The sequence below is a fragment of the Lepidochelys olivacea genome (genome assembly GCF_965140295.1).
Source record: "Lepidochelys olivacea isolate rLepOli2 genome assembly, chromosome: 2".
Classification (NCBI taxonomy): Eukaryota; Metazoa; Chordata; order Testudines; family Cheloniidae; genus Lepidochelys; species Lepidochelys olivacea.
The window spans coordinates 1,688,074-1,707,802 of NC_140412.1; the positions used below are offsets into that span (position 1 = coordinate 1,688,074).

The window sequence follows — 19,729 nt, forward strand, 5'->3', positions numbered from 1 at the left end:
CGGCCCAAAGGCTTTCGCTCCTTTGTGCGTTGGTTTCTGCCATGGTTGGGAGTAAGCGAGCTGGAAAAAGCTATAGTTAACATTTCAGCTGCTTTGGAACTAATGGCAAATGCTACTGCAGACGCTCTCTCTGCCCTTCAAATTGAAGTCACCCAGCTATCCCAAACGACATTGCAAAACCGCCTAGCCCTGGATTATCTCCTTGCAAATCAGGGCGGGGTTTGTGCTCTGGTCAATTCAAGCTGTTGTGTATTTGTAAATCAGCACCATAGGGTGGAAACTGACATCCACATCCTCAAGCAACAGGCAGCCCTATTCCACCACATCAGCCTCAACACTACCAAAGCCGGATTCCAGGGAGGTCTGGGACTGGCTCACCTCATGGCTACCGGATGTGGGGACTTGGGGACGGCGTATTTTGTATTTAATTTTTTTTGACTGTTATTGTTTTTGCGTTATTTTTTGTATGCCTACAATGCTGCAGTAGGTGCTGTCGGCAACTGCTAACCCTGCAGCGCGGTTACTCAGCCCCGATATAGCTTACTGACGTACAAAAAAAAAAGGGAGGACTGTTAAGGAAAAGTTAGCACATGTGACTCCATTTTGGTTTGGGGCCCACCATTGTGTAAATGCCAGCACATCATACACCAGGAGAAGTAATCCTTAGATATTGAATCCCTGTGAAAATCCTCCTCCTTGTCTCCAGCCTGCCTTGACTCCCAGTATCTGGTTTTTGTCAGTCTCTAACTCCCTGTCTCTTGGCCTTGATGTGAGGCCTCCCATCCTAATAATAAAAGTTACTGATGCATAGCTTTAGGACCATGCTGTGTAATTAACATACTGGTATAGCAGGAGAAATGCACCAAGCAGGAATAGGTGGTAGATAAGACAAGGGTTTGTTTATTGGCTAAGGTTTCCGATGCACGAGGGCAACATGCTTTGCTAAAAGGTATATAACCTTTGTATAATTTGCATTCAGGGTCCCCTCCTGGCTAGCAGGGGGGCACCACGCTCGAGCGTAATAAACTTAGTGTCTTTTGAGAACTCTGCAGTTGTGGACTTTGTTTCTGTGCCTCAGCCTAGATTCGAACTGTGCATGTCCTATCAGGTGTAATTCGCAGCACTGGTGTGCGTGTCCTATCAGGTGTAATTCGCAGCACTGGTGTGCGTGTCCTATCAGGTGTAATTCGTAAGATGTGGCAGTGTAGACAGGCCCCAAGTTGATGCAATATATGTGTTAAGAAATCAGGATGAAGGTATGTTACGGCAGTTTAGACTTCACTCCTCCCCTCCACAAACTCTCTGCATTGGACTCACATCTGAATTTGGCACAATGGATTGAGGGTCAGCAGCTTGCAGCACTAGGCCCTGGGTTCTAGACACAGTGATTCCCGGGCTGCTTCCCCTTGCTACCAAGAGGCAAAAACAACGCTGAGCCACCACTAAAGAAATATTGTGTTTGAAAACTTCTCCTTTTGCCTGAAGCTCTGCTGGCAAAAGCAAAGCCAAGCCAGTGCTGCGGCTCGTGCCTGAAGCTTTAGTCTCCGGGCTCTTGTTGATGCTCCCATGAGATGTGCTGCTAACACCCTGTGCAAGAACTAAACTCGGAAGAGGGGATTAGTCGTGCAAGCGGGAAATCACTGAATGGAATGAACAGGCTGAGTCAATCGGGCATTACATGTCTCCAGTCCTGGCCTTTATTTTCATTCAACCCCAAATCGACATTTCCGTGAAAGGTACAAAACAGTCATTGCGACATTACAAACAAAATTAGTTTTGCCTTTCGTACAGAATCTTTACAGGAGACCAGAAAATCGCCATTTTAGGAACAGCAGCTGCATTTCCTGGATGCTGGAGCTTTGCAGACACAGCTCTTGGCACAATTCTTGCATCCGGCTGGGCAACAGGAGCAACAACCTGAAAAGATAAAAATCAAGACACGATTATTGGAGATGCCAGACAACAAAAAATAAAAACAACCCTCCCCCGTCAGAACTGAAGGAAGTTCAACATGGATGAGACAAGGAGCAAAACCATGCCGTGAACTGTACTTTATAAAATATTACAACATCTCAGTTGTACTGTTAATACATATTCCTCACAGAGGCCACATAAAAGTCAAGACTGGACAGTCCTGAGTCCTTTCCCACCTTAATATAGGTCAGAATCCTTCATCTGACCCAAGGGTTTTCTTAAGAACACTCAGCGTAGGAAAAAGAAACAACTGGCTGGCGTTGGAAAGAACAGAAGAAGTTTTTAGGAATTATTCTTAGGGAAAGGACACCGATTCCACCTTTCAGGCCCACACTTGGAAAGTAAGGATACAGTTTAACAACAGAGGCCCTGCTTCAGCAAAGCACCTGCTTATTGTCCAGCACAGGCTTAAATCCATCCCCAGTCAGCAAAGCACTTGCGGCCTGATCCCAAGATCCCCCCGAAAGGAGAGGCAAGACTCACCTTCCCTTTGAGGGGCTTTGCAGCAGGCCCACAAAGCACAGCCCTAACTCCCCCAGACCACAACTTGAGCAGACGCTTAATGGTTCTGCTACATCGGGGCCAGAAATTCCAGCTTCTGGTCTCCAGTCTCCAGGCTGCTGCAGGGAGCCAGTGACAAACCCTCCTTCGTCGCAGGCTCAGCCAGGCGGGCAACTCGCTTGTGGAGGAAACATTTTGCGGGGGGGGGGGGGGGGGATACTCACTCTTTTTGCAAGAGGTGCACCTGCAATTTGTGCATTGGCAGGAGTCAGCGCAGGAACACGAGCCACCTGGTGGGCAAAGGGGGGGGGGATGAGCATCACGGCTGGACTAAAACCGAGAGGACGATCAGCGGCGAGGGGAGAACTTTGTCCCCAGCATGGCAAAAGAAGCCAGGGCCATCTGAGCCGGGGAGCTCGGTTTGCAGGCTCCCGCCGCAGAGATTTCACAGAGCCGGAGCCGTCCCGGGCGCAGGGATCGTTCCCCTTCCCCGGCAAGGGGGGGGCTGTTTCCCAGCGAGGGGGGAGCAGCCCCCGAAGGCCCCGCAGCAGCTCGGAGCAGGGTCCGGGCGGCTCCGCCGCGGGAGGAGTCACTCACCGGCAGCGCAAGGGCAGTCCTGGGGATCCATCGCTCTCCGGGTCGCTGCGGTCGCTGCTCAGCCAGGCGGAGGGGAGGAGACGAGGCTTGGAGCGGAGCTGCCCGACGCCTCCCATTTATCCCGGCGGAGGCGGGGGAGCGAGCGCAAAACCCCCGCCCCGCCGCCCTGCACACGGGCCCCGAAGCAGCGAGCAGAGCCGGGGGCTGCGGGCGGCTCCTATCGCCGCCCAGAGCCGCGCTGCGTGACTGCACAAGGCCCGGGGCGCCCCGCACAGCGCCGCGCGCAGAGCCCCCCGGAGCGCATTGCGTGGGGCGAGCCCCGCACACAGCAGGGCGCCGTGTGCAAACGTCCCCCCCGTCCCCCCCGCCCCACACACACTCACTGCGTTGCCTGGTGCTGTCCCCGCACAGCCCCGGGCGCGGAGTGCAAACGCCCGAGTCCCGAGTGCAATACACAGCCCCGGGCGCCGAGTGCAGCCCGCTCTCCCCGAGCGCATTGCAGGGCGCTGTCCCCTGCCGGGCCCCGGCGCGGAGCGCAAAAGCCGCCGCAGTGCGGGACACGGTGCGATTCCCGCATAGACCCCAGGGCGGTGAGTGCAAGGCGTATCCTTAATGTGATGGTTATTTTATTTCCCTCATCGGGACCATGGCACTAGAGGGCCTGGGGGGCAGGCTCTGATCAGGGCCAGCTCTAGGGTTCCCACAGGTGCTGGGAATAGGGGTGCTTGGGGGGCTGCCACACCCCCTGGCTTGAAGTGGTTTCAATCCTATGCAGGGTTTAAAGGGCATTCAGTGTGCAGGGCGGCGGGGCGGGGGTTGCTCTCAGCGCCCTGGGGAGGATCTGTGCGGGAATCGCACCGTGCCCCGCTCTCGGGGCGGGGGGGGGGGGTCCGGGGGTTGCTCTCAGCGCCCTGGGGTGGGTCTGTGCGGGAATCGCACCGTGCCCCGCTCTCGGGGCGGGGGGGGGTCCGAGGGTTGCTCTCAGCGCCCTGGGGTGGGTCTGTGCGGGAATCGCACCCTGTCCCGCACTCGGGGCGGGGGGGGGTTCGGGGGGTTGCTCTCACCGCCCTGGGGTGGGTCTGTGCGGGAATCGCACCGTGCCCCGTACTCGGGGCGGGGAGGGCGGGGGTTGCTCTCAGCGCCTTGGGGAGGGTCTGTGCGGGAATCGCACCGTGTCCCGCACTGCGGCGGCTTTTGCACTACGCGCCCGGGTCTGTGCGGGGACAGCACCAGGCAACGCAGTGAGTGTGTGTGTGGGGGGGGGAGGACGGGGAGGGACGTTTGCACACGGCGCCCTGCTGTGTGCGGGGCTCGCCCCACGCAATGCGCTCCGGGGGGCTCTGCGCGCGGCGCTGTGCGGGGCGCCCCGGGCCTTGTGCAGTCACGCAGCGCGGCTCTGGGCGGCGATAGGAGCCGCCCGCAGCCCCCGGCTCTGCTCGCTGCTTCGGGGCCCGTGTGCAGGGCGGCGGGGCGGGGGTTTTGCGCTCGCTCCCCCGCCTCCGCCGGGATAAATGGGAGGCGTCGGGCAGCTCCGCTCCAAGCCTCGTCTCCTCCCCTCCGCCTGGCTGAGCAGCGACCGCAGCGACCCGGAGAGCGATGGATCCCCAGGACTGCCCTTGCGCTGCCGGTGAGTGACTCCTCCCGCGGCGGAGCCGCCCGGACCCTGCTCCGAGCTGCTGCGGGGCCTTCGGGGGCTGCTCCCCCCTCGCTGGGAAACAGCCCCCCCTTGCCGGGGAAGGGGAACGATCCCTGCGCCCGGGACGGCTCCGGCTCTGTGAAATCTCTGCGGCGGGAGCCTGCAAACCGAGCTCCCCGGCTCAGATGGCCCTGGCTTCTTTTGCCATGCTGGGGACAAAGTTCTCCCCTCGCCGCTGATCGTCCTCTCGGTTTTAGTCCAGCCGTGATGCTCATTCCCCCCCCCCCCTTTGCCCACCAGGTGGCTCGTGTTCCTGCGCTGACTCCTGCCAATGCACAAATTGCAGGTGCACCTCTTGCAAAAAGAGTGAGTATCCCCCCCCCCCCCCCCGCAAAATGTTTCCTCCACAAGCGAGTTGCCCGCCTGGCTGAGCCTGCGACGAAGGAGGGTTTGTCACTGGCTCCCTGCAGCAGCCTGGAGACTGGAGACCAGAAGCTGGAATTTCTGGCCCCGATGTAGCAGAACCATTAAGCGTCTGCTCAAGTTGTGGTCTGGGGGAGTTAGGGCTGTGCTTTGTGGGCCTGCTGCAAAGCCCCTCAAAGGGAAGGTGAGTCTTGCCTCTCCTTTCGGGGGGATCTTGGGATCAGGCCGCAAGTGCTTTGCTGACTGGGGATGGATTTAAGCCTGTGCTGGACAATAAGCAGGTGCTTTGCTGAAGCAGGGCCTCTGTTGTTAAACTGTATCCTTACTTTCCAAGTGTGGGCCTGAAAGGTGGAATCGGTGTCCTTTCCCTAAGAATAATTCCTAAAAACTTCTTCTGTTCTTTCCAACGCCAGCCAGTTGTTTCTTTTTCCTACGCTGAGTGTTCTTAAGAAAACCCTTGGGTCAGATGAAGGATTCTGACCTATATTAAGGTGGGAAAGGACTCAGGACTGTCCAGTCTTGACTTTTATGTGGCCTCTGTGAGGAATATGTATTAACAGTACAACTGAGATGTTGTAATATTTTATAAAGTACAGTTCACGGCATGGTTTTGCTCCTTGTCTCATCCATGTTGAACTTCCTTCAGTTCTGACGGGGGAGGGTTGTTTTTATTTTTTGTTGTCTGGCATCTCCAATAATCGTGTCTTGATTTTTATCTTTTCAGGTTGTTGCTCCTGTTGCCCAGCCGGATGCAAGAATTGTGCCAAGAGCTGTGTCTGCAAAGCTCCAGCATCCAGGAAATGCAGCTGCTGTTCCTAAAATGGCGATTTTCTGGTCTCCTGTAAAGATTCTGTACGAAAGGCAAAACTAATTTTGTTTGTAATGTCGCAATGACTGTTTTGTACCTTTCACGGAAATGTCGATTTGGGGTTGAATGAAAATAAAGGCCAGGACTGGAGACATGTAATGCCCGATTGACTCAGCCTGTTCATTCCATTCAGTGATTTCCCGCTTGCACGACTAATCCCCTCTTCCGAGCTTAGTTCTTGCACAGGGTGTTAGCAGCACATCTCATGGGAGCATCAACAAGAGCCCGGAGACTAAAGCTTCAGGCACGAGCCGCAGCACTGGCTTGGCTTTGCTTTTGCCAGCAGAGCTTCAGGCAAAAGGAGAAGTTTTCAAACACAATATTTCTTTAGTGGTGGCTCAGCGTTGTTTTTGCCTCTTGGTAGCAAGGGGAAGCAGCCCGGGAATCACTGTGTCTAGAACCCAGGGCCTAGTGCTGCAAGCTGCTGACCCTCAATCCATTGTGCCAAATTCAGATGTGAGTCCAATGCAGAGAGTTTGAGGAGGGGAGGAGTGAAGTCTAAACTGCCGTAACATACCTTCATCCTGATTTCTTAACCCATATATTGCATCAACTTGGGGCCTGTCTACACTGCCACTTCCAAATGCATTTATAACCAGCTAGTGACAGGGCTGGCTCAGAACATCTCTTGTGTCTACATAACATGGGTAGTAGCTGCAGCAGCTTCCTCTGTCCCCCCAGGCTGGGACCGTGGCTGTCTTCCTGTAACCAGGCCGCAATGCTTTACAGTCTAGATAAGCTCCCCAGCTCTGCAGGGGTAACTGGTCTGGCTAGCCTTCCAGCTCGCTGCCCTAGGCCAGGATGTCCCAGAGGAGGTTGCTGTAGGTGTAGCTCTGTATGCATGTCCTGTAGGCACTCGATTCACATGAGGCCCCGTGGGCAAGCTGTCACGGAGTGTGGGGGAGTCCAGGCCCTGCACCCCTCTTCCTGGGATCCACTGAGACTCTCAGCCAGCCAGTAAAACAGAAGGTTTATTGGACAACAGGAACACAGTCCAAAACAGAGCTTGTGGGTACAACCAGGACCCCTCAATCACGTCCTTCTGGGGGAGCAGGGAGCTTAGACCCCAGCCCTGGGGTTCCCTGTGTTCCTCCACCCAGCCCCAAACTGAAACTAAACCTCCCCAGCAGGTTCCCTGCTGCAGCCTCTGTTCACATTCCTGGGCAGAGGTGTTACCTCCCTCTCCCCCTCCTGGCTCAGGTGACAGGTTCTCAGGTCTCCCATCCCCAGGGCATATTCCCAGGTCAACACTCCCCGCTCCCTGCTGAGTCACATCCTCACACAAGCTGCCCAGAAGGCAACAACACAAATACAACCAGCCACAAGGGTAGACATGGACATACAAAGGTTAAGGGAAAATAGCTGACTTAGCTACAGTCTCCCTAATTAAAAACCCGGGGCTCATTAGAGATTGTACACCTTTAACTGTGCTGGAAGGAACAGGGCTTAATGGCCCCTAGATCATCATATCAGGGCTTGTTGGCTTCCTGGTCGCTTGTCTGGGGCTTGCAGGCTCCGTGGGGGTCGCACGGGTACCCGTTTGTCAGCAGTGGGACTCACAAGATAAAATGACACAGCAAGTAGTTACCGTAGCCAGAGGAAAAGCCGTTCCCAAGGGCTGGTTTTTTACCGACATGGGAGAAATGACTTTGAGAACGAGAGGGGAGCTAGCTGAGAACGAGTGACCATGTGCAACGGCAAGGAATTGGAGGAGGGAGCAGGGAAGCACAAGGATATGAGATTTCACTGGGAGGAAGGATAAAAATCTACCACTTTAGAAAATGGCCAGCTAAAGAGTGTGCAGTGCTCAGATGCTCCAATAATGGGGGCCATAAAAGTACGTAAGATAAATAGAGCTTGAGCCTTGATGCTGCAGCAAAGAAGGCCTATGTCATTTTGGATTCCACATGTGGAGGGAGGCCGGGGCCTCCTTGCCCCCTCTGGGGCACTAGGAGTCTCTTGGGAAGCCACATTGTTGATTGTTGCTTCCACGCTCTCTTCTAAACTTAGATTTTAATACGTCCTCCCATTGCACCTGGCCAGAATCCATCTCCTAATTCTTGCTGCTCAGCAATTCCAAAGCCTGGCTGGCCAAGCAAAGTGAGGTCTAACACTCAACTCTGGCATTGCTAGTCTGTTTATCTTCACAACATCCCTGTGAGGGCAGGGCTGTGCTATTATCCCCACTGTATAGACGGGAACCTGGGGCCCAGAGAGACAAAGTGACTAAGGTCTTGTCCACAGTAAAGAAATTAAGTCAACCTAAGTTAGGCCCATGTACAGCCAGATTTATGTCCACACTATGTCCCCCTGTCAGTGGTACATGTCTTCCCCAGGAGCACTTCCACCAACTTAGCTGTGTGGGGCATTGTGGGACACTGGAGCCCCCGGCCCAGGGATGTGTGGGTCAGGCTGTGAGCCCTGGGGGGCTGGGCTGGGCTCCCACTGAGAGCCCCGTGCAGGGCTGACAGCCAAGAGGCGATGTAAGTAAGGCAGCGTCCACACAGACGTTGCGTCACCCTAATGACAGCGACCTAAGCACTACGCCTCTCGCGGAGGGGCGTTATTAGGTCAGTGTAGTGGGCGACGGACATCAGCGGGAACAACGCTGTAGTGTAGACACGGATAGAGTTAGGTTGACGCAAGATGCCTTACGTCCACCTAACTGTAGTTCAGACCAAGCCCAAGGAAATCTGTGGGAAGAGCAGAAAACTAGACCTAGATCTCCCAAGTGGCCCCCTTAACCACTGCACCATCCTTCCTCTCAAAGGCGAGCTTCTGGCTAACATGCTGCTAGCTTCTAGCTAACATTATCAGCCCTCGGGCTCTTTCAAGATTCCAGCCTCCCAGGTGCTCCCTCCGGGTGAGTATGCTAGACATGAGCTGGCAGTGCAGGAAGGCACGAATGCAATACTGGGCTGTGTGTCACTGGACAGGGAGAAGATAGCTCCCAACCTCACAGTATGTGGAATATTGTGTTCAGGCCAGAGCCCCTCATTACTGGAAAGATGTTAGGATAGAGCTATTCAGGCCTGTCCGTAAAGGCCCATACTCTAAGAATGTAGGTGTGTTCTTATCACTTGGCTAGTCATAGAGGTATGAAAGAAAGAATCCAAGTCACTGTCTGCCGGTGTAAGGTCCTTCTCCTACTGTGACAGTCTGAGGCCCAGCGCTTAGGCTAAGATCTTTGGCTAAGCAGCAAAGGCAGCCATGAGCTGGGAAGCGACCGGTCACATCCTCACATTGCAAACTAGTCACATTGAAATAAGGTGCCATTGGGCTGTTAGGGCTGACAAACCTGTCCTGATAGTGCCTGTCGCCTCCAGAGAAAGGGAAGTGCCTAGAAAATGTAAAAGGAAACTTAATTTGAGAGCATCCTGTCTGGCAAGAACTCACTTATCAATAGCTGGAATGTGAAATCCTCACTTCTCTATTGTTTTGTCATTATAGTTCCCACTTTGCCATTGTTTGTCTGTATCATCTCTGTCTGGTTCTGTGATTGTTTCTGTCTGCTGTATAATTAATTTTGCTGGGTGTAAACTAATTAAGATGGTGGGATATAATTGGTTAAATAATCATGTTACAATATGTTTGGATTGGTTAATTAAATTTCAGTCAAATGATTGGTTAAGGTATAGCTAAGCTGAACTCAAGTTTTACTATATAGTCTGCAGTTAATCAGGAAGTGGGTGGCTGTGTGGGGGAGAAATGGGAACAGGGAATGGGGGTGGGGAAATTGGAATCATGTTTTGCGAAGGGGGAAATGGGAACAGGGGCACAGGCGTAAGGCTCTGTGGTGTCAGAGCTGGGAAGGGGGACACGAAGGAAGGAAACTGGAATCATGCTTGCTGGAAGTTCACCCCAATAAACATCGAATTGTTTGCACCTTTGGACTTTGGGTATTGTTGCTCTCTGTTCATGTGAGAAGGACCAGGGAAGTAAGTGGGTGAAGGCATAAGCCCCCGAACAAAAGATAGTAAAGAATTGGAGGGAGCTCTGAGAAGAGGAACAAAATTAATCCGGAGGCTGGAGGGGGTCTGGTCTCTGAGGAAAGACTGGAAATGTGGTTCAATACATAGAACTGGGCTAAGAGAAGCCTAAAGTGGGGTGGGTGGGCATGAGGAAATGCTGCTCGTATCTGAAGGGTGTAAACCCCAAGGAAGGAAAGGGATTATTGAGCACAGTAAACAGGGAACACCCAAAGGGCGAGAGGAGGAAATAAAGAAGAGGAACGTTGGGGCTGAATATCAGTCAGTGGGAGCTGGGGATACTCAGCACCCTCGAACGTTAGCCCGAGGTGTTGCAGGATTGGTGCCCCAAAATGGCAACACCCCCCATCCGGGCACTTTGACAGTGTCTGGAGCCCCAGGCCCTTTAAATTGCTTCCAGAGCCCTGGTGCTGGAGCCCTGGGGAGCGGCTGCAGGGCTCCGGCTGCTGTTTAAAGGGCCCAGAGCTCCCCTGCTTCTACCACCCAGGCCCTTTAAATAGCCGCCGGAGCCCTGGGCTAGCGGGGGCTCCAGCTGCCTCTGCCGCCCCGGTCCTTTAAATAGCCGCTGGAGCCCACCGCTTCTCCTGGGCTCTGGCAGCTAATTAAAGGACCAGGGCAGTAGAAGCAGGGGAGCCCCGGGCCCTTTAAATAGTCCCCGGAGCCCGGTGCTGCTGCTGCTACCTCGGTGGGGGAGGGGGAGGGAGGGGGGGGCAGGCACTTACCTTACAGGGTGGGCTAGGCTCTGACTCCCCTCAGCCCCGCCCCTTCTGCCCTAGGCCCCGCCCCTTCCAGGGGCCAGAGCTGGCCCCAGCGTACCAGTAAGTCACTCGACTTACTTTCACCCCTGACAGGTTTCAGAGTAACAGCCGTGTTAGTCTGTATTCGCAAAAAGAAAAGGAGGACTTGTGGCACCTTAGAGACTAACCAATTTATTTGAGCATGAGCTTTCGTGAGCTACAGCTCACTTCATCGGATGCATGCCGTGGAAACTGCAGCAGACTTTATATACACACAGAGAATATGAAACAATACCTCCTCCCACCCCACTGTCCTGCTGGTAATAGCTTATCTAAAGTGATCATCAGGTGGGCCATTTCCAGCACAAATCCAGGTTTTCTCACCCTCCACCCCCCCACACACACAAATTCACTCTCCTGCTGGTAATAGCCCATCCAAAGTGACAACTCTCTACACAATGTGCATGATAATCAAGGTGGGCCATTTCCAGCACAAATTCAGGTTTTCTCACTCCCTCACCTCCATACACACACAAACTCACTATCCTGCTGGTAATAGCTCATCCAAAGTGACCACTCTCCCTACAATGTGCATGGTAATCAAGGTGGGCCATGTCCAGCACAAATCCAGGCTTTCTCACCCCCCCTCTTTTTTTTCCCAGGGACACACACACACACACACAAACTCACTCTCCTGCTGGCAATACCTCATCCAAACTGACCACTCTCCAAGTTTAAATCCAAGTTAAACCAGAACGTCTGGGGGGGAGTGGTAGGAAAAAACAAGGGGAAATAGGCTACCTTGCATAATGACTTAGCCACTCCCAGTCTCTATTTAAGCCTAAATTAATAGTATCCAATTTGCAAATGAATTCTAATTCAGCAGTTTCTCGCTGGAGTCTGGATTTGAAGTTTTTTTGTTTTAAGATAGCGACCTTCATGTCTGTGATTGCGTGACCAGAGAGATTGAAGTGTTCTCCGACTGGTTTATGAATGTTATAATTCTTGACATCTGATTTGTGTCCATTTATTCTTTTACGTAGAGACTGTCCAGTTTGACCAATGTAAATGGCAGAGGGGTATTGCTGGCACCTGATCAACATCCTCTACAGCAAACAGGGAAAGATAAAGAATGAGCTCTCAAAAATGGATACTCTCATAAAAAACAACCTTCCACACAAACTTCCTCGAGGCTGGATTTTACTAAAACTAGACAAGCCATTTACAACGCACACTTTGCTTCTCTACAAAAGAAAAAGGACACTAAACTTTCTAAACTACTACATGCTACAAGAGGCCACAGCAATGGTTCCCTCAACCCACCTAGCAATATTGTTAACCTATCCAACTATACTCTCAGCCCAGCAGAAGCAGCTGTTCTATCTCAGGGCCTCTCCTTCTGCCCCTCCACCCCCACGAACATGATACAGTTCTGTGGTGACCTATAATCCTATTTTCGACGTCTCCGACTCAAAGAATATTTCCAAAATACCTCTGAACAACATACTAATCCACAGAGGTCTCCCTACCAACACTACAGAAAGAAGGATTCTAGGTGGACTCCTCCTGAAGGTCGAAACAGCAGACTGGACTTCTACATAGAGTGCTTCCGCCGACGTGCACGGGCTGAAATTGTGGAAAAGCAGCATCACTTACCCCATAACCTCAGCCATGCGGAACGCAATGCCATCCGCAGCCTCAGAAACAACTCTGACATCATAATCAAAAAGGCTGACAAAGGAGGTGCTGTTGTCATCATGAATAGGTCGGAATATGAACAAGAGGCTGCTCGGCAGCTCTCCAACACCACTTTCTACAAGCCATTACCCTCTGATCCCACTGAGAGTTACCAAAAGCAACTACAGCATTTGCTCAAGAAACTTCCTGAAAAAGCACAAGATCAAATCCACACAGACACACCCCTGGAACCCAAACCTGGGATATTCTATCTACTATCCAAGATCCATAAACCTGGATATCCTGGGCGCCCCATCATCTCAGGCATTGGCACCCTGACAGCAGGATTGTCTGGCTATGGAGACTCCCTCCTCAGGCCCTACGCTACCAGCACTCCCAGCTACCTTCGAGACACCACTGACTTCCTGAGGAAACTTCAATCCATTGGTGATCTTCCTGATAACACCATCCTGGCCAGTATGGATGTAGAAGCCCTCTACACCAACATTCCACACAAAGATGGACTACAAGCCGTCAGGAACAGCATCCCCGATAATGTCACGGCTAACCTGGTGGCTGAACTTTGTGACTTTGTCCTCACCCATAACTATTTCACATTTGGGGACAATGTATACCTTCAGATCAGCGGCACTGCTATGGGTACCCGCAGGGCCCCACAGTATGCCAACATTTTTATGGCTGATTTAGAACAACGCTTCCTCAGCTCTCGTCCCCTAACGCCCCTACTCTACTTGCGCTACATTGATGACATCTTCATCATCTGGACCCATGGAAAAGAAGCCCTTGAGGAATTCCACCATGATTTCAACAACTTCCATCCCACCATCAACCTCAGCCTGGTCCAGTCCACACAAGAGATCCACTTCCTGGACACTACAGTGCTAATAAACAATGGTCACATAAACACCACCCTATACCGGAAACCTACTGACTGCTATTCCTACCTGCATGCCTCCAGCTTTCACCCTGACCACACCACACGATCCATCGTCTACAGCCAAGCTCTGTGATACAACCGCATTTGCTCCAACCCCTCAGACAGAGACAAACACCTACAAGATCTCTGTCAAGCTTTCTTACAACTACAATACCCACCTGCGGAAGTAAAGAAACAGATTGATAGAGCCAGAAGAGTTCCCAGAAGTTACCTACTACAGGACAGGCCTAACAAAGAAAATAACAGAACGCCACTAGCCGTCACCTTCAGCCCCCAACTAAAACCCCTCCAACGCATTATTAAGGATCTACAACCTATCCTAAAGGATGACCCAACACTCTCACAAATCTTGGGAGACAGGCCAGTCCTTGCCTACAGACAGCCCCCCAACCTGAAGCAAATACTCACCAACAACCACATACCACACAACAGAACCACTAACCCAGGAACCTATCCTTGCAACAAAGCCCGTTGCCAACTGTGCCCACATATCTATTCAGGGGACACCATCATAGGGCCTAATCACATCAGCCACACTATCAGAGGCTCGTTCACCTGCACATCCACCAATGTGATATATGCCATCATGTGCCAGCAATGCCCCTCTGCCATTTACATTGGTCAAACTGGACAGTCTCTACGTAAAAGAATAAATGGACACAAATCAGATGTCAAGAATTATAACATTCATAAACCAGTCGGAGAACACTTCAATCTCTCTGGTCACGCAATCACAGACATGAAGGTCGCTATCTTAAAACAAAAAAACTTCAAATCCAGACTCCAGCGAGAAACTGCTGAATTAGAATTCATTTGCAAATTGGATACTATTAATTTAGGCTTAAATAGAGACTGGGAGTGGCTAAGTCATTATGCAAGGTAGCCTATTTCCCCTTGTTTTTTCCTACCACTCCCCCCCCAGACGTTCTGGTTTAACTTGGATTTAAACTTGGAGAGTGGTCAGTTTGGATGTTGTATTGCCAGCAGAAGAGTGAGTTTGTGTGTGTGTGTGTGTGTCCCTGGGAAAAAAAGGGGGGTGGGGTGAGAAAGCCTGGATTTGTGCTGGACATAGCCCACCTTGATTACCATGCACATTGTAGGGAGAGTGGTCACTTTGGATGAGCTATTACCAACAGGATAGTGAGTTTGTGTGTGTGTTTTTTGGAGGGGGGTGAGGGGGTGAGAGAACCTGGATTTGTGCTGGAAATGGCCCAACTTGATTATCATGCACATTGTGTAGAGAGTTGTCACTTTGGATGGGCTATTACCAGCAGGAGAGTGAATTTGTGCGGGGGGGGGGGTGGAGGGTGAGAAAACCTGGATTTGTGCTGGAAATGGCCCAACTTGATGATCACTTTAGATAAGCTATTACCAGCAGGACAGTGAGGTGGGAGGAGGTATTGTTTCATATTCTCTGTGTGTATATAAAGTCTGCTGCAGTTTCCACGGTATGCATCCGATGAAGTAAGCTGTAGCTCACGAAAGCTCATGCTCAAATAAATTGGTTAGTCTCTAAGGTGCCACAAGTACTCCTTTTCTTTTCACCCCTGAGTTTATGTTTCATTGTGCTCCAGGGTCTGTGTTTAATTCCCTGGGGGAGAGGAACCACAGCCCCCCAGGAGCTCAGAACACTGGAGAGTGACTGGGCAAATTCACCTCCCAAGAGGTACCCCCACCTGGACAGGCTTACGTATACTGGTTCACACTGGAGTCCCTGGAAGCCAACAGACAAACAAAGGGCTTTTGGACAAATAATCTGCATTTAAACTGACTTGGGGCCTTCTTTCTGATCCAGCAACTGGACAGGACCGTCTGACCAAGGGAGGCCCCAATCCTTCCTGAGACGGATTCGAAGGACTTGACCTGTTCATGGGGGCTCTTGTTCTGAGCTAACAGCTGTTATGAACTTGTAACCATAACCCCCCCTCCTCCCCCTATGGTGGAGTTTGAAGCACTGACTCTTCCCAGAGCCCGAGCTGAAGTTGGGGGTGATTTCTGGTCAGCTTATTGGCATGCATGGAGGTTCTTTTATTGTTTTAAAGTCTTTTCTCTCTCATGCTTTCACCTTAAGAATAAATGTGCTTGCTTAGAAAGAGCTGTGTGGTAACTTATAACTATAGGCAATTACACGGTGCATAGCCTCTGGAGGCAAAGCAGAGTAGCCTGTGTCGGCCATCTGACTTGCTCGGGCATTCACAGGATAGGCAGTGGACTGTGCCTGGAAAAACCCTGATCAGAAGGGAGAGAGACACAAGGAGGTGAAAGCTGAGGAGACGGTGCCCTTGCTGGACCACGAGTGAGGAATACAGATGTAGTTCGTGACACCTTGCACCACACAGGACACACAGGGTCCTGACTGGAACCATTAAACACTAACTCTGAATAATCCCAGGCAGGCCGTGTCTGCCTTACTCCCTGAAGCCCAACGGTCGATATCCCTAATACATGTGTGTCCTAACTGGTGGAACCTACACCCATTGTGTTACACGAGCATGTTTGGGAGTTATGGTGATTTGCACCTGGAAAAATGGAACTTCCACCTCCAGGAGTTAAGATTCTTTTCCACCCTTTCTCTTCGTTCCCTTCTTGTCTGACGTCTGGCATTTAGGCTAAGCCCTTTGGACTTCTGATGGCAATTCCCACAGAGCGAGTTTTCTCCGTTAGTCTTTCCCATTATGGGGTGGCTCAATACTCTGACTTTGGGAGAAAGGGTCTGATTTCCTGTTAATCTCCTTGAAACAGTTTGGGAGTGATGTAATTAATCCCTGGTACTGGGTCTCTTTTTTCATGTCCTCTGTGTTGTGAATCGCAATCACTGCTTGGGTAACTAACCCAACACTTGGATTTTCTTCCCTCTCTCCAGTCCAAGCAGAACGAAGTGATGATCATCAGCAAATATGCACTCCGTGAGCACTGCTGTAGACACTCTTACTACCTGACCTTGCTTAAAGCTACTGTATGCGGCTGTTAAACACCTTTGGGATGATGACCCATGTGGTTATTTAATGATGTCACACTCACTTTGCTGTAACACGCAAGCTCCTCATGCAGCTGCAGAGAGCTTTGTAGACAAGCTGTGATGAAATAGAAACTTTCTGTAATATTTTTCTGCTTCCTATGGGTGCCTCAGTTTCCCTCTGTACTTTGCATTGTTACCCATTGCCAAAGTGTTAAATCTGCTCTTGGGGCACGGCAGGAGAGATGAAGTGTTGGGTCACTGGGGTTGAATGAATGGGTGATTAAAGGGCTGGCTGCACCCAACCCTCGTCAATGGAGAGTCCACAAAGACAATGGAAGCCCCAAGGACTGAGCCACTGACACCTATCCCCAGGAATCTCCGGCAAGCAGAACAGGAGAGCTCAGCGTGGGTCTGCAGGACTTCGATGATGGACTCTCACCTGGGACTGACACAGAGAGGCAGGGCCAGAAATGGATTCCATAGCATCTTGGCTGGCTGATTATGCTGGCTCGGCGAGCATGGACTATGTTCCAGTTGCCTAATAAACCTTGCTCTGTTTTGAAAAAGCTGCCAGGTGTCACTGCCGATACTTAGAGCCCTGCAGATCTGTGGCGATATGCTCTATATCCGTGGACCATGTTTGCGGATCGGATGTGGATACCCATTTCATATCCATGCAGGGCTCTCCCAATACTTGCCGAGGTGCATTGGTCCCCAAAGAGAGTCAAAGTCTCTGTCCGGGAGTCTCTCTCAGTTGGGCTCACTGGGCAGAGCTCACGGTGTGAAACTGGAGTGTGGGAGCCCAGAGGCTCAGTCTCGGAGGCATTGAGACCACACAGCCTCCCCTAAAGTAGAGCGAGGCCCCTTAGGGGGCTGGCACACAGAAGGGGTTCCTCTAAAGGATTATTTAAATGCTGGGGTGTAGTACAGATCCTTTGGATGCATGACCTAGGGTGAATCATATTTCTGGATACAAGCGTATTATGTGGATCAGTTCTCCTTTTGCTCAGCACAGGAATTTGCAAAAAGGAATCGTGGGGTATATTAATTACAACTTCCAAACAAGGCCACGTGAGACCGGTGAACTGGTCCAGCAAAGCTCTGAGACTCATGCTGAACACGTACCTTGTAGGCGTGGCCTTGGTGATGGGGGTCCCGTCCCCCCCCGGACTAAAGGTCAGGAAAAGCAGGTGTTATTCCTCGCTCTGCCATAACCTACTGTACGTCCTTGGATAAGTCACTTCACCCCTCTGGGCCTGTTTTCCCTCCCACCCTTTCTCTGTCTGGTCTCTAACAGACAGGGATTGTCTCTTATATGTGGATGTACAGCGCCTAGCACCACAGGGTCCTGATCCTACTGTATTATGAACGATCAACTCTTAAAATCAATGGGATTACTCTTGTTCTCAAAGTTAAATGTGCTTCAGTGTTTTTCTGGGTAGGGGTCCATAACAAGTGCTTCACACGTGCTCTCAGAGAGTCAAACAGCATCTTACTCTGTAAGTGTTTGTGGAGTAGGGCACAACTCCATGTGGGTAAAGATACCACAGTCCAGTCTTATTCCACTGAGATCAATCCCAAGCTCATTTACAACAGGGGGAATGTAACGCGGACTCTACGTCCAATCCTCCCCTCCCTGCCCTATGCCCACTCTTACACTCTGTTCCTGGCTAAAATGTCGGATTCATTTCCCTGTAGGAAAACTGTATACCTGTGGATGTGGAGACAGTCTTGGAATGACAGATTGGGAGGAAACGAGTGCTGCTCGCCGCCCAATGTTTCTGAATGCAGAGAAAGTCCTGAAGGATGCAAACAGAGTGAACATAAATACCCCGGCTGCTGGCATGTAAAAGATCCCCTGGTTTGCTCATAACCTTTGTGGCCAAGTATCTTGTTCTCCTCAGCAGGCCCAGTTCTTTTTAGCCTTGGAGACACAGGTTTGGGAAAGGCAGTCCGTCCAGGTGGCACACGGTCTGGCTATACCTTTCCACAGTCAGTCCCTTGGGCCTGTTTTCCTCTCCCCTCGGGGAGGGGATGCAGCCTCCCTTCCTGGAAAGGTTCAGAGTCTTGCTGCACCCAGCCTGCTGGCAGCTTCCCAGCTTGCTTCTTTCTTTTTTTTCCCTCTCTCTCTCGCTCACTCACCCCCCTCCCCTCCGAACAGGGGAGGGTTTAAAAAGGTCTCAAGCAGTTGGAGTCAGCTGAACCTCCAGCTTCAGATGTTCTCTCCACAGGTACCATTGCCGGGAGTGGCCCGGATGATACGTCTGGGGGAAGGGAGCAGAAGGAGACTCCACCGATTGCAAGGCATGAGATGCCCTTGCCTAAGGTTGGGGGTTCCACGACTGCCACTCCCAAGAGAAGGAGGCGGGTGGTGGTGGTCGGGGACTCTCTCCTCAGAGGGACTGAGTCATCTATCTGCCGCCCCGGCCGGGAAAACCGAGAAGTCTGCTGCTTGCCAGGGGCTAAGATTCACGATGTGACGGAGAGACTGCCGAGACTCATCAAGCCCTCGGATCGCTATCCCTTCCTGCTTCTCCACGTGGGCACCAATGATACTGCCAAGAATGACCTTGAGCGGATCACTGCGGACTAAGTGGCTCTGGGAAGAAGGATAAAGGAGTTTGAAGCACAAGTGGTGTTCTCGTCCATCCTCCCCGGGGAAGGAAAAGGCCTGGGTAGGGACCGTCGAATCGTGGAAGTCAACGAATGGCTACGCAGGTGGTGTCGGAGAGAAGGCTTTGGATTCTTTGACCATGGGATGGTGTTCCATGAAGGAGGAGTGCTAGGCAGAGACGGGCTCCACCTAACGAAGAGAGGGAAGAGCATCTTCGCGAGCAGGCTGGCTAACCTAGTGAGGAGGGCTTTAAACTAGGTTCGCCGGGGGAGGGAGACCAAAGCTCTGAGGTAGGTGGGGAAGTGGGATACCGGGAGGAAACACAGGCAGGAACGTCTGTGAGGGGAGGGCTCCTGCCTCATACTGAGAATGAGGGGCGATCAGCAGGTTATCTCAAGTGCCTATATACAAATGCACAAAGCCTGGGAAACAAGCAGGGAGAACTGGAGGTCCTGGCAAAGTCAGGGAATTATGATGTGATTGGAATGACAGAGACTTGGTGGGATAACTCACATGACTGGAGTACTGTCATGGATGGGTATAAACTGTTCAGGAAGGACAGGCAGGGCAGAAAAGGTGGGGGAGTAGCCCTGTATGTAAGGGAGCAGTATGACTGCTCAGAGCTCCGCTATAAAACTGCAGAAAAACCTGAGTGTCTCTGGATTAAGTTTAGAAGCGTGAGCGACACGGGTGATGTCGTGGTGGGAGTCTGCTATAGACCACCGGACCAGGGGGATGAGGTGGACAAGGCTTTCTTCTGGCAGCTCGCGGAAGCTACTAGATCACACGCCCTGGT

At 51.9% G+C, this 19,729-nt stretch overlaps 1 protein-coding gene and 1 long non-coding RNA gene across 2 annotated transcripts; one reads left to right on the forward strand and one right to left on the reverse strand.

The window, feature by feature from the left end:
* Positions 1–1,674: 1,674 nt before the first annotated feature.
* LOC311516528 lies at positions 1,675–3,310 on the reverse strand. The gene is made up of 3 exons (XR_014710433.1): positions 3,073–3,310; positions 2,700–2,765; positions 1,675–1,917 (listed from the first exon to the last, which is right to left on the reverse strand). It is a non-coding gene; the product is annotated as an uncharacterized lncRNA (long non-coding RNA).
* A 149-nt stretch (positions 3,311–3,459) lies between these two features.
* Positions 3,460–6,098, forward strand: LOC311516527 (uncharacterized protein). Its single transcript, XM_084620688.1, has 3 exons — positions 3,460–4,699; positions 5,009–5,074; positions 5,856–6,098. The coding sequence occupies exons 1-3, from the start codon at positions 3,842–3,844 to the stop codon at positions 6,000–6,002; spliced, it is 1,071 nt and encodes a 356-aa protein (XP_084476814.1). The 5' UTR covers positions 3,460–3,841; the 3' UTR covers positions 6,003–6,098.
* The last annotated feature ends 13,631 nt before the right edge of the window (positions 6,099–19,729 follow it).

Excerpts from the sequence above, each read along its gene's own strand:
- LOC311516527 (XM_084620688.1), top strand. The coding sequence starts at position 3,842 with ATGCAGGGTTTAAAGGGCATTCAGTGTGCAGGGCGGCGGGGCGGGGGT. Across the intron at positions 4,700-5,008 it reads GGACTGCCCTTGCGCTGCCG|GTGGCTCGTGTTCCTGCGCT; the intron begins GTGAGTGACTCC and ends TTTGCCCACCAG. Across the intron at positions 5,075-5,855 it reads GTGCACCTCTTGCAAAAAGA|GTTGTTGCTCCTGTTGCCCA; the intron begins GTGAGTATCCCC and ends TTATCTTTTCAG.